Genomic DNA, 14,218 nt, shown 5'->3' on the forward strand with positions numbered 1-14,218 from the left:
AACAAAAACAAAACAAAATTAGAAGAGAGGAAAGTTAAAGTAGACAAAGCTAGCAAAATTCTGTTGCTGTTCTCATTTCACTTCTGGGAGACAGGAAAGACATGTCTGGGCTTAAGCTGCCTGTGAGATGTACCACTCTGGCAAAGGATTACCCAGCTGTGTCTGTCTGGTGCATACACTGGGTCTCTTGGAATCTCCAAAACTTTTAAAGGATAAATTTTAGAAGAGAATAAAATCATGACTCCCATTCAGATATCAAATGAACACATGTTAAATATTTTATAAATTGTCAATGAGAGAGTCAGAGAGATGTTATAGCTACTTCAAAGAAGAATGCAAAGAACAGGTACATTTATAGATCAGGAATATTGAAGTGAATTTGCAAATGGATACAAAGCTGGCTTCTTCTACAGTGGCGGAGGAAAGTCAGCTGAACTGGACAGAATTTATTTGCATGTCTGTAGACAAGAATTGTTTGCATCACCATTAGAAGAACACAAATTCAGTGTTCTTCTTAATTGGTTTCCATAACTTTTCAATTTACCTGTTTTGTCTTTTTTTTTTTTGGTAAGGAAGATTGGCCCTGAGCTAACATCTGTTGCCAATCCTCTTCTTTTTGCTGGAGGAAGATTGTCACTGAGCTAACATCTGTGCCAGTCCTCCTCTATTTTGCATGTGGAACGCTGCCAAAGCGTGGCTTGCTGAGCAGTGTGCAGGTCTGCACCCGGGATTTGAACCCGCGAACCCCGGGCCATGGAAGCAGAATGCACAAACTTAACCACTACACCACCAGGCCAGCCTCACTGTTTTGTCTTTTTATCTTTGAGCTTTTATTTTATTAAATATATGTTCTTATTAGGTTGTTCTTTGTTACAACGAACTCAGTGGAGATTTCCTTATTTTCCTCGCATTATGTTTTCTTTCAGAATAGGTTCTTCCTTGTTTTGTGTGCTATAGTCATTGCAGTCATGCACTGCATAATGCCGTTTCATCAGTGCCCAACCACATATATGATGGTGGGCCCATAAGATTAGTACTGTACAGCTTAGGTGTGTAGTAGGCTGTGCTGTCTAGGTTTGTGTCAGTACACTCTATGATGTTCGCACGACGATAAAATTGCCTAACGATGCATTTCTCAGCATATATCCCCATTGTTAAGTGATGCATGACTGTATTTGTTTCTCCCCTTCCTTTCACTCCCTTGTTTACAGTTGTAGGATCGTTTCTTTTTGTCTTGCTAGGTAAAGACTTGGATAGCTAGGTCAAGACTTTGTATTTGCCTTGATAGAACATAGGTGAATTCTTTCCCACACTTTTCCCACCTTAGTTGTGACTGTCTCCTCCTTTTACTGTAGCCCATCAGTACACCTTTTGAGCAGTGTGTTATTCTCTGCTTCTCTGTAGTTGAAGGGTATAAGGTGGTGGTGGTGGGAGGACTGTTCTAGAGTCCCAGGCTCTCCTGTTTCCTTAGGTTTTAAGTGTCCTGTTCTGGTCCATCGTGCTGAGGGTGTAGTATATTTTTAGGGGCTTCAGACCCTTCCCTTAACTCAGAATAGTGCCTTGGAAGTCGACAGGTTCTGGTGGCTACTCTGCCTCAGCTGAGGTTTCAAAGCTTCTGTGCTATAGATGTTTTCTTGGGCTTTTCTAGGGTGTGGCAAATCAGATCTTTTTATCGAAACTTGAGAATGTTTGTTAAAATTTTCAAGTTTTCTTAACTCACTTATTTTTCGCATTAGTGCTTCCAGGCAGTATAATCAGGCTACGAGCCAGACCACACCATACAGAATCTTTTTCTGGCCACTACTTTTTAAAGTTCAGAGGTTCTTAGTTTAAATGGTTTCTTGTTTGACTGCAGCTGATGAGTTTTGGCTAAAAAACTGTACACACACACACACACATATATGTATATATACACTGTCCCTTTTATTAGTTGTTGGGGACAGGAAGTTCTGTAATTTTACTTCACTCCATCTTTACTTGCAAGTCTATATGAGTTCCTAAATATTTACTTTTGACATAAGTAATAACACATGTGTACTCTTGAAATTTTTAATTCTTAAGGTCAGGGATGGCTTGGAATCAATTTTTTTTAATTAAAAAAATAAACCCAACAAATTGAAGACAGTGTCATAAGATACATAATATTGAAAAACATAAATGGCCCTAAGGCATGTCTTTTCTGTTATTTGCATTTTGCTCTCGTTTGTGCTTTTACTGAATTTTTATATAGTTGCAGTGAGCGTGTAGTGACCATACCATATTATATTTCTGCTAATGTTAGGACAAACTTTTTAGTATTTCTGTATCATCTTCGTAATCTCATCCTGACATGTCATAATTTGTTGAAGAGTTACTCAAATAGAGGACACTAGTTGTTTCTAGTTCTATGCTTTTATGTGTATATTGAACCTTTTTGTGTTTGTTGTTTTGTATTACCTTTAAAATAAATTTGAGAGGTTGAAATTGATGGACTAATCAACTTTATTAAATTATTATACTTCTCACCCTGGCATGTACTCTAGTGTCTGTTTATATTACTGGATGGAAATTCTTTTGAGATATTGCTTCAAATGACAGCTGATATCTCAGCCCTTAATGCCGGAAGAATTGTTTTGGTGCTATTGTATTCTTTACCTACATCTTTCCGTTGACTTGAATAGTGAAAGTTTTAAAAATTTATTCCAGTTTTTATACAATCATGTGTGCTTTAAAAAAAAGAAACAAATTCACATGTTCTTGTTTTTTAAAGAGATATATTACCCAAAGTGAAAAAATAATTTGGGTTGGAAATTGGAAGCTGTGCTGTAGAGGTGTTATTTTTTTATGCAATCAAATTTGGTAGTCTAATTTCTGGATTTTGCTATTCTCATCCATAGCCCAAGTTTATAAACGTGTTATAAAAATGTTATTTTCTTCTAACCTGAAGTTATTAATTTAATTAGTGCTTTCAATATTTATTAAGAGTTCTGTAGGAATCATGACTAGCTTTTGGGATTTGCTGCATTTCATTGTATAAGAATATGCATTCATATTGTGTAATAATCCATGTAATTATCCTTATTTAGGAGTGTTTAATCTACTTTTTTGTCTCCTCAGATTCTGTCAAATTTTAAGAACAAATGCACCTTATAGCTCATGGAAGAAAAAACACAAATCAAGACATTTTTGGGTTCCAAGTTGCCAAAGTATGGAACAAAATCTGTAAGAAGTACACTGCAGCCAATGCCAAATGGGACACCTGTTAATTTATTGGGAACTTCCAAGAATGGCAATGTCAAAAGTTACATCAAAAATAATGGCTCTGATTGTCTGTTGTCCCATTCATTTAACTGGAGAACGGCAAATAAATACCAGCTTAGTGCACAGAGTGCTGAAGAGCCTAACAATACTCAAAGTTCACATGATAAAGTAATTGATCCTGAGAAACATGCACCTACTCAAGGAATGTTTGATAAAAATGGGATAAAGGGAGGTTTGAAAAGTGTTTCTTTACTCACATCAAAGTTAGCAAAGCCGTCCACTATGTTTGTGTCATCTACAGAGGAGTTAAACCAAAAGACTTTGTCTGGAACATCTAATTTGGGTAAATTCACCAAAGGCAAATTATTGGGAAGGACTTCATATTCTTCAATCAGTGCACCGAAATCGCAGTTGAATGGATTTTATGGAAACCGATCAGGTGGTAGCATACAAAGGCCTAGAGCAAACTCCTGTGCCACCAGAAGCAGTTCTGGAGAAAGCTTAGCACAATCCCTAGACAACATTAAGTCTCTTACTTGTGAAAAAATGGTAAGGTCACAAAGTTTTTCACATTCCATTCAGAATTCATTCCTTCCATCGTCATCTATAACCAGATCACATTCCTTCAATAGAGCTGCAGATCTTACAAAGCCTTATCAGAACCAACAGCTACCCATTAGAGTGCCTCTGAGGTCAAGTATGCTAACAAGAAATTCCCGGCAGTCAGAAGTACTCAATGCGAATGAACATTTAGGGTATGGATTTAATAGGCCTTACGCTGCTGCTGGAAAGAAGTTGGCTTTACCAAATGGCCCAGGTGTAACTTCCACTTTGGGTTATAGGATGGTTCCTCCCTCTCTACTAAAATCTAGCCGACCTCCATTTTCTGGGACTATCACAGTTGATGGTAATAAAAATTCACCTGCTGATGCATGTGTAGAGGAAGATGCTGCACTTTTGGCTAAGGACAGAGCTACTGATAAGGACCAAGAACTAATTGAAAATGATAGTTACAGAACAGAAAATGACCAGACCATGAAGCATGATGCTAAAACTAGATTCCTGAGTGATGATGTGGATGACATTTCCTTGTCTTCTTTGTCATCTTCTGATAAGAATGATTTAAGTGAAGACTTTAGTGATGATTTTATAGATGTAGAAGACTCCAACCGAACTAGAATAACTCCAGAGGAAATTGCTCTCAAAGAAGAAAAGCATGAAAATGTACCACCAAAGGATATATTTGATTCCCCCAAGGAAAATGAAAAATCCTTCAGTAAAACTGATGAGTGGATAGATATAAGTGTCTCTGGTAAATATTAATATCCTTAAGTTTGTTTGCTTTCTCCTAGATAATATAACTGAACTTACATTTAGGATTATTATCTGATTAATTCCAAGACACTATCAATTACATGGAGGGATGGGTCTAGATAAAATTGGAGTGGGGCAGCCTTTTTCTTCCTTGTATCTTTTGTTCCCTGTCCTGTTTTTCACTCTAAAACATCATCAGTAAAAATGCTCTTCCCCTAAAGTATCTTACCTTTGTTCTTTTTTGTCATACACAGGCCTATTCCTAGTTGCTTCAAAATTATTTTTTCCCCACTTTCCCCAACCAATGGCATGCCATTTTAAACCATCTGTTCCCTTAGGGTAGTAGATCATTGCAATTTGTTAAGAGTAAAGGTGTACCAAAGGGTAAATGAGCTAATATAGGTTATGTCCAAGCTAATGAATTTTTCTATTCTAGAAAATTTTCATTTTCTTAAGGGAGGACTTAGATTTCTTGTTTAGCAAACTTTATAGTTATGCTTTCAGAGGAGCTTTATGTATTTTTTTAATTGAGGAAACTGAGATAGCACCTGTTAGACATTTCCTCTTATACTTGGTTATCCTGGCACTAAATGCTGGAGAAAATGTATCTGTGTGCCCAGATAGCCTGAAAAAAAGAACAGACTGAAGGGATTGGGTGTAGGTGTGTGGTCTGGTCAGGAGACTAGGCCGTGCGTAGAGATGTGCATAAGCTCTTGACTCTCTGAGGGTCTGCTAGTCAGGAGCAACTGCCAGGACAAGTTTTTTCTTTATAAAGGAGGCAACTGTGAGGTTAAATGAAATACACAGAGTAAGGAGTGTCCTGGCCAGTGCTTAAAAGTAAATATCTTATGGGGCTGGCTCAGTGGTGTAGTGGTTAAGTTCGAGCACTCCGCTGCAGTGGCCTGGGGTTTGCTGGTTCATATCCCGGGCATGGTCTGGCACACTGCTCATGAAGCGAGGCTGTGTCGGCATCCCATATACAAAATAGAGGAAGATGGGCCGGGATGTTGGCTCAGAGCCAATCTTCTCAGCAAAAAGAGGAAGATTGGCAACAGGTGTTAGCCTAGAGCCAATCTTCCTCACTAAAAAAAAAAAGTAAATATCTTAGGAAATATTAACAGAATATGAGACTTTATTCACATTTCTAGAAATGTTGCAAAGTGAAACATGGCTCGGTGAATTTTCTTCATGTTTATTGGGAAACATTTCAGTAGGTTATTTTTAAGATTTTTGCCTCTTGATTTTTTTTATTGTTTAGGATTTAGAAAATGCTACAGTTACGAATGCCTTTTTTGGCCAACTTTTTTGCTGTAATATATTATTAGAGCTTATATTTTTAGAACCTATGAAATAATTATATTTTTGTGAATTAATAACTTTTTTTCCCTCTCTTTTTAAAAAATCAGTTGAAGACAGGAGTGAAAGTAGAAAACATGCTTCTGGGAATAACTTGATTTCACCAGATACAGATTACAGAGCTGGTTCTTCATTTGAACTCTCTCCGTCTGATAGCTCTGATGGAACATACATGTGGGATGAAGAGGGCTTGGAGCCCATTGGAAATGTCCATCCAGTTGGGAGCTATGAATCCTCTGAAATGAACAGCATAGTATGTATGGATTTATATACGCTTTTGGAACATTTTGTTTACCTTACTGTAGAGAGACTTGTGATATTGGTTGGATTTTTTAAGTTTATGAATTAACTCTCCTAGTTTGAGAAATGAGAATTCCTATCTGTTAAGGGCCTATAAAACATCTGATCTTAATATGTAATAAAGCATATATTTGTGTCATGTGACACTTGAGTTGAATATAATCTCATACACACATATTCGTAATACATACATATATACATACTGTATTGTTCAGGTTAAGCTCAAAATGGTTCTCAAAGTGGAGGAAGAGGGCATGTCTGGAGACATTTTTGGTTGTCAAATTTAGGGGTGCTATTGGCAACTAGTGGATAGACCCCTGGGATGCTGCTTAACGTCTTGCAATGCACAGGACAGCACCCACAACAAAGAATTATCCAGCCCAAGATGTCATTAGTGCCGCTGTTGAGAAACCCTGGACTAAGCTGTGCTGAGATAACGTTCAGGTTCCAACTCTCAGTGGCTTAACACAATAAAAGTTTATTTTTTACTCTTAGAAAGTCTATTGCAGATCTGGACAACTCTCTAGGGCAACTGTCTTCAGTGTTCTAAACTGCTTTGATCTTAGAACTTCACCACCTCCCTTTGAGGCCCAGTCTTGTCCCTGTGATATAGGAAGAGAGTGCTGGAGGGCCTCACGCATACAGTTACTTGCTTTGACCTGCAAATGGCACAGGGCAGTTTCATTCACAGCCAGTTGACCTGAACTAATCTTATCTACTAAGTGGGCAGGAAGTGTAGTTTTCCTGCGAGGGAACCAGATGTGCGTGACCACTAGAAGACCTACTAAGTATTTGTACGTGCATATTTTAAGAAACATTGCAGGTAATATGGATAATATGCCATGTGAATAAGCGTAGTTGATGTGCTTAAAGTGACTCATTGTGATTACTTAGTATACAAAATACGATTTTCCAGTAGTTGTATGGGAAAATTGGTAGTCTGTTAATTCCAGGTGGATTTCAGGCAATGTAATTTTCTACACTCATATAAACCTGTGACTTGGAAAAAATAAACATCACTACTAGAGGCTTGTTGAGTTGCGCTAACAGAGAGAGGAGACACATTTAATTTAGAGAAAGTGTCTCTGTCTCATTAGAGAAAGGAAGTTCAGAAAAGATTGCAGTTTGAGGTCTTATGTGCTCTCTTCCTGGGACTTTTAAGCCAATATGGTTGAAGTGGAAATGAACATTGTGTCCAGCAGATGGCAGCAGTAAGCTAGTTGGTACCTAACATTTTTCAGAGGCTCACCATTTTCGGGTCACTGTTCCTGTAACTTAATGACAAAACAGCCTATAAAAGAGTTCAGTATGCACCTGGGTTCACTATTAGTCTTCAAGATTCATGAGTTTCTTCGTTGATCATTAGGCTTGTGCATATGGGATGGGAAGCAACAAAAGTGTTCATTCTGTGCTTTGGAACAAGGTGGTGTCTCTGTGTCTTTGTTTTCTGATCTAAGAGGAAGACAGTCTGAGAAAAGGATGGAGAATTAATGCCAAAAGTTGAAGAGTGTGTTAAGGTCTGTGATAGTGGATTTACCATTTTTGCTATGAAATTCTATCAGTTTTTTGCTTTTTATATTTTAAGTTTATTTTCTTAGGCGTGTACCTGTTTAGAATTGTTTTCTTGGTGAATTGAATTTATAGTTATTATTTAATGATCTCTCTATCCCTCATTATGCTTTTTGTCTTAAGGCCCTTTTATTCAGACATTAGTATATTTTATCAGTTTTAGTTATATATTTTCCATCCTTTTACTGTCAGCCTTTTTTGACATATAGCAAATAGATTATTATTTTTAAAAAGTGCATTCTGTCTTTTTAACTGGTGAGTTTAGTCCTTTATGTTTGCATTTATTGATATACTTGGACTTCACTCTGCCATCTTATTATTTTTATTTAAATTGTCTCACTTTTTTCTGTTTCTTCTTTTTCTAAAGTAGTTTAGATTAGTATCTAACTTAACCCAAAAAGAACTTCAGTGTGTTCTCATTTTTCTTGGTCCCTCCATTGCCTCTCACCAGAGACATTTCCTGACACTGTGTTGTCCGCCCCACCCCCCATGGTCTTTACAACAGTGCTCATTCCAGTCCAGGTCCAAGATAGGGAGCTTTCACTAGATTATAAGTCAACTGTGTCACTACTGACACAGTTTAATTCAATCCACTAGTTTGGCTGACATCATTTTCATAGCAAGACCTTCTCTTTGAGGTAAGCAGTGTGTTTATATACATTCTGGTGCAAGCCCCTTATCTTGTTGTGGACCCTAACAGTTTGTGGACAGACTACTTTGCATAGCACTTGTCTAGAATTTAGGCTTTTTGTTTAAATACTAACAGTGTTTTGTTGAGGTATAATTTAAATACAATAAAATGCACAAATCTTTTGCATACTGCACAGGGAATTTTGAAAATGTGTATACTTGTTTAACAGTCATCCATATTATGATATGGAATATTTCCATCACCTCAAAATGTTTCCTGTGCTTTTCAGTCATTCTTTCACCCTCTGACCCAGAGGCTCAATCATTGTTCTGATTTCCATCACTGTAAATTAGTTTTGCATATTCTTGAACTCCATATAAATAAAACTATAAATATGCTATTTTATGTATGGCTTCTTTGAATCAGTGTTATGTATTTGTTAGTTGTAGTTTATTCATTCTTCTTGTTTTATAATATATCTTTATGTGAATATGCTACAACTTATTTTATCCTGCTATTGATGGGCGTTTAGGTTGTTTCCAGTTTTTGGCTACTGCTACTGCTGTGAAGATTTTGCTACATGTTTTTTGGTGAACATTTATGCATTTCTCGTGGTAAAACATGTAGGAGAGGAATCCTTGGATTATAAATATACTTCTGTATATAGTTTTAGATGCTTTCAGTTTTCCAAAGTGGTTGTACCAGTTTACACTCCCACTGCAGTAAATGAGCATTCCAGGAATGCCACTTTCTAGTCAACACTTGGTGTTGTCTGTCTTTTTGTGTTTTTGCTCTTCTGGTGGAGGTACAATAGTTTGCACTGAGATTTTTGTCTTGTGTCTTATGATAACTGCTTGTTAAACACCTTCACATAGGTTTATTTGCCATTAGGATATCCTCTTTTGTAAAGTGCCTATTATTGGGCTGTATGTATTTTTTCTTATTGGTTTGTAAAAATCCTTCATATATTTTGGATATAAATTTTTTATGTATATACATACACACAGACATATATACACATGTACATATATGTGTATATATTATGTATATATGGGTTGCTTTTTAAATCTCTTAATAGTGCCTTTTGACAAATATAAGTTAACAATTTTACTATAGTCCAATATACTATTTTTTTCTTTATTGTTCGCACTTTTTTGAACTGTGTGAAATTTTTATCTACCCTGAAGTCATGAAGATATGTTCTAGTGGTTTCTTTTAAAAGCTTTGTTTTTTAACTTTTCACATTTAGATCTACAAGCCATCTGGAAATTATTTTAGTGCATGATGTAAGGTAGAGGTCAAGATTAATTTTATTCTTTTTTGGAAAAGTCATCTTTCCCCTACTCTACCACAGGGTTATCTTTGTCATAAATCAGTGACTGTATCTATGTATTTCTTGACTCTTTTTTAGTTCATTGGTCTCTTTGTTTATCCTTGTGTCAGTGCTACAATGTTTGAATTACTGTAGCATTTTTAAGTACTGATTGCCCTAGCTTGCCATTTGTAACCTATTTAAATATTAGAATGAACTTGTCAGTTTCGGCAAAGAACCTGCAGAGGTTTTGAATGGGATTGCACTAAATTTATAGATTAATTTGGGGAGAATTTACTATGGTGAGTCTTCCAGTTTCTGAATATGGTATGTTTCTACATTTGTTTGAGTCTTTAGAGATATTTCTTGCTAATGTTTTGTACTTTTCTATAAAATTTTATACATACACATACATATACATATATGCTTTATTTTTAGGTATTTGATTTTGTTGCTATAAATAAATTTGATTTTGTTGCTATAAATAAAAAAAAACTTTTAAGATTTTATTTTCTAAGTTTTTTTAATATATACAAATATACTTGATTTTTGTATTTTGACTTGTTTTTCCAATGACCTTGGTAAATTCACCTACTAGTTCTAATAATTTGCCTGTGAATGTTTTTGGAATTTCTGCATATACTATACAATGTTGCCATTTGCAAAGTCTGTCCCCCTACCTTCCCCTTTATTGCGTTGGTTAGGACCCGCAACATAATGCTGAATTGAATGGTGAACAGAATTTCAGGAAAGTATTAATAGTTCACCATTAAAGTGTGTGTGTGTGTGTGTGTGTGTGTGTGTGTGTGCATTAAAGTTTCTGTGTGTGTGTGTGTGTGTTGGGGGGCCGGGTTGTAGATATCTTTCATCAAATTAAGAAGTTCCCTTTTATTTCATTTGCTGAATTTTTGTTGTGAGTGAATGTTAGTTTTTACCAAATACTTTCTCTACATCTATTGAAAGGATCAAATTATTATTATTTTTTCTGTTAGTGTGGTAGATTGCATTTCTTGGTTTTCAAATGTTAAACTACCTTTCCATTCCTGCAATAAATTCATTTGGTTGTGATATATTATCCTTTTCAATGTTGTTAGACTCGATTTCCTAATAGTTTATTCAGGTTTTTTGCATTTATGTTCGTGAGCAAGATTGCTCTGCAATTTCTCTCTCTCTCTTTTTTTTTTTTTTTTTGGTGTTCTTGTCATGTTTTGGTATCAAGGTTATGCTGGCTTTATAAATGAATTGAGAAGTGTTTCCTTTTTTTCCTTGCCCTTGGAAAAAGTTTATGTACAATTGATGTTACTTCTTCCTGAAATGTTTCAAGAATTCACCAATAAAACCTTTTGGACCTGGAGTTTTCTTTGTGAGAAGGATTTTAATAACAGATTTGATTTTTAAAATAGATATTGGCCCATTAAGATTTATATGTATATTTCTTCTTGTGTTGGTTTTTGGGAATTTATTTCACCTATGTTGTCATTTGTTGGTGAAAGTTATTCAGGATTATCTTATTTTTTTAACATCTTTGTGGGCTTGTAGTGATGTTCACTTTTTCATTCCTGTTATTGGTAATTGGTGTTTCCTGTCTGTTTCTTCATTTCAAAGAACCAAATTTGGGCTTTGATGATTTTTCTCTATTGTTTACTTTTTTTCTGTTTTATTGATTTTGGCTCATAACTTGTATTTCCTTCCTTCCACTTTCTTTTAGTTTAATTTGCTTTTTCTTTTCCAAAATTCTTGACATGTAAACTAGAGCATCAATTTTCAGCCTTTTTTTCCTCTGACATATATATGGATTCTCATAAAGAAAAGGCTTTAGTATGTAGTAAATAATGCATTCAATAGCACCCCAGTAGTAAATATGAGTGAGTTTCTTCTAATGTGTCTTACTTTATTTTTTTATTATTTTAATTTTATTTTTTTTTTTTCCCCAAAGCCCCAGTAGATAGTTGTATGTCATAGTTGCACATCCTTCCAGTTGCTGTATGTGGGACGCAGCCTCAGCATGGCCAGAGAAGTGGTGCGTCGGTGCGCGCCCGGGATCCGAACCGGGGCCGCCAGCAGCGGAGCACGTGTACTTAACCGCTGAGCCACTGGGCCGGCCCGAATGTGTCTTACTTTAAAACAATGAATTCTAAGCCATGTTGTATAAGCCATCTTCATTTTTTTACTTTTTATACATTTATGTATCCATGAACTATACGTAGTATTGTTTTGTATATGTTTTACAACTTATATAAGTGATACATAATGTTCTGCAAATCCTTTTTTTTAACTCAGTTTTATGTTTTTGTGATACATTTGTGTTTATATTATAGGTCTAGTTCATTCATTTTTCTGCTGTGTAATATCATTTATACTTTTTTTCTCTCTGTTCCTCTGCTAATGGACATTTGAGTTATTTCTCACTAATAATTATAAAATTGAAACAGTGCAGTAATGAACATTCTTACTCATGACTCTTTGATCGTATATGTCAGAGTTTCTCTAGGATATAAAAACTAGGAATAGCGTTACTGCATCAGAGGATATATGGATCTTCAGCTTTACTAGATGCTGCCAAATATCTCCCTAAGATGCTTCTGCCATTTTATACTTCCCAGCAGTGAATGAAGATTTCTCTTGCTCCTTGTCTTCATGCTACTTGCTATTATCTAACTTTAAAATTTTAGCCAGTCTGAAGTGTGAAGTGGTATGTTATTTTATTTTACATTTACATCATTACTAATTTTATCATTTTCTTCATGTATTTACTGCTGTTTGGTTTCTTTTTATGTGAATTACTTATATACTTTGCTGATTTTTCTGTTGTGTTGTTTGCCTTTTTCCTATTGATAAGGAAAAGTTTCTTAGGTGGTCTAAATTTAATTCTTGTTAAATATGTCACAAATAATCTCTTAGCCGTTGGTTTATAATTTTGTTTTTTGTGCCTTTTACCATGATAGTTTTAAATTTTGCTGTAATTACATTTAGTAATGTTTTTCTTTATGGTTTTTACTGTGGGTGTGTGTGTGTGTGTTTAGGACATCTTTTCCATCCTAGCACCATACAGGTATTTTGTGTATTGAAAGGCAATATAGCACAACCATTAAGAGCCAGAGCTCTGGAACAAGCTCAGTTAAAAATCCCATCTCTGTCATGTACTAGCTGTGTGTCCTTGGATTCTGTTTGTTCCTTTTTTTTATAAAATGGAGATAATAATAGTACCTACCTCCAGGGCTGATGTTAGGAAGTACATGCCTGAATGGTGTAACAGCCATGTGATACTGGCTTTTTGAGTATTTTGAGTATCGTCTTTGACTTCCTCAGGGGATTGCTGTGAACGTTAAATAAGGTCATACATATAAAATACTTAATGCCAGGGGTATAGCAAGAGCTCAGTAAATGTTAGCTGTTTATTATTATTTCATTATCCTCTAGTTGTTTTAATTTTTTTACATTTAAGACTTTAATCCATCTGAAGTTGGTATGAGGCATAGTAATTAACCCCCATTAATATTCCTTCATAATATACTTGGAGTACTGTGCAGAAAAGAGTTAACGTAGCGAGCCTGATTGCCTGTCCTTAGAAAGGTTGACCCTTTGCTGGTAAATGGTTCCCCTACACTGATATAAAGCTTCCTCTCAATGGTCAGAGTGGCTCACTGTGCCTAAACTGTACAGACAGTGTGCTTCATGCTGAGCACCTGCTTTCCCTCTGGGATTCTTGAGTTTTGGTCTGTGCTAGGCAGAGGGTGCCCACATGACCAGCACCTAATAAACACCAGATTTCGTAAGAACATCCGCCACTTTTCATGTGTTGTCACAGCTTGTTGCTGGAGGAGTTAAGCACATCCTGTGTGACTAGTAGGAGAGGACTGTTGGAAGCTTACACCTGGTGTCCTTCAACTTTGCCCCATGTGCCTTTTCCTTTGCTTATTTTGTTTTGTGTCCTTTTGGTGGAACAAATCATAGCTGTGAATATGAGTGTATGTTGAGTCCTGTGAGTCCTTCTCGTGAATTGTCTAACTTGGGGGTGGTCTTGAGGACTCTGACATAGGTACTTATTTAAAGTTATCTTTGTTCCCTGCATGCCAGTATCTTTTTTTTTCATCATCTTTTATAATAGTCCTTTGAAGTAGCTATGGACCAGTTACTAACTCCTGTTCTGGATTTGGATGAATTTCAGAGGAGTTGAGTAAATTGATATTGATAGACCGGACATTAGTTTACTAATTATTATACTCTTACTATGGTATTCTTGATTTTTAGCCTTATATCTATTCAAGATAACTGAGCATTTTTTAACTCAATAAACTTTTAATTGATGTTTAACTTTTTTAAAGGTGAAATACAGCAACTTTTTTCCTGGTAAATATTATCAGAATCATATTGTATGTGCACGGTTTTAGGAAAAGACATTTTCCCTCTTGTTTTAAGCACAGTGAGCCATACTCAGAATCCTTTTTGCTGCAGTACTATGACCAATGAGAGCTCTCATTGAAGAGGAGCTGAAC

At 35.8% G+C, this 14,218-nt stretch overlaps 1 protein-coding gene across 7 annotated transcripts in view; it reads left to right on the forward strand.

Moving 5' to 3' along the window:
* CCSER2 (coiled-coil serine rich protein 2) overlaps nt 1-14,218 on the forward strand; it is a 188,402-nt gene that overhangs the window by 42,259 nt on the left and 131,925 nt on the right. For all 7 annotated transcript variants that reach the window (XM_058542803.1, XM_058542804.1, XM_058542805.1 and 4 more), the window contains exons 2-3: nt 3,097-4,552; nt 5,961-6,163. In XM_058542803.1, the coding sequence (XP_058398786.1) occupies nt 3,136-4,552; nt 5,961-6,163 (1,620 nt within the window). In that variant the 5' untranslated portion in view covers nt 3,097-3,135. The remainder of the gene's footprint in view (nt 1-3,096; nt 4,553-5,960; nt 6,164-14,218) is intronic.

Source organism: Diceros bicornis, chromosome 6 (assembly GCF_020826845.1).
Source record: "Diceros bicornis minor isolate mBicDic1 chromosome 6, mDicBic1.mat.cur, whole genome shotgun sequence".
NCBI classification, from domain to species: Eukaryota; Metazoa; Chordata; class Mammalia; order Perissodactyla; family Rhinocerotidae; genus Diceros; species Diceros bicornis.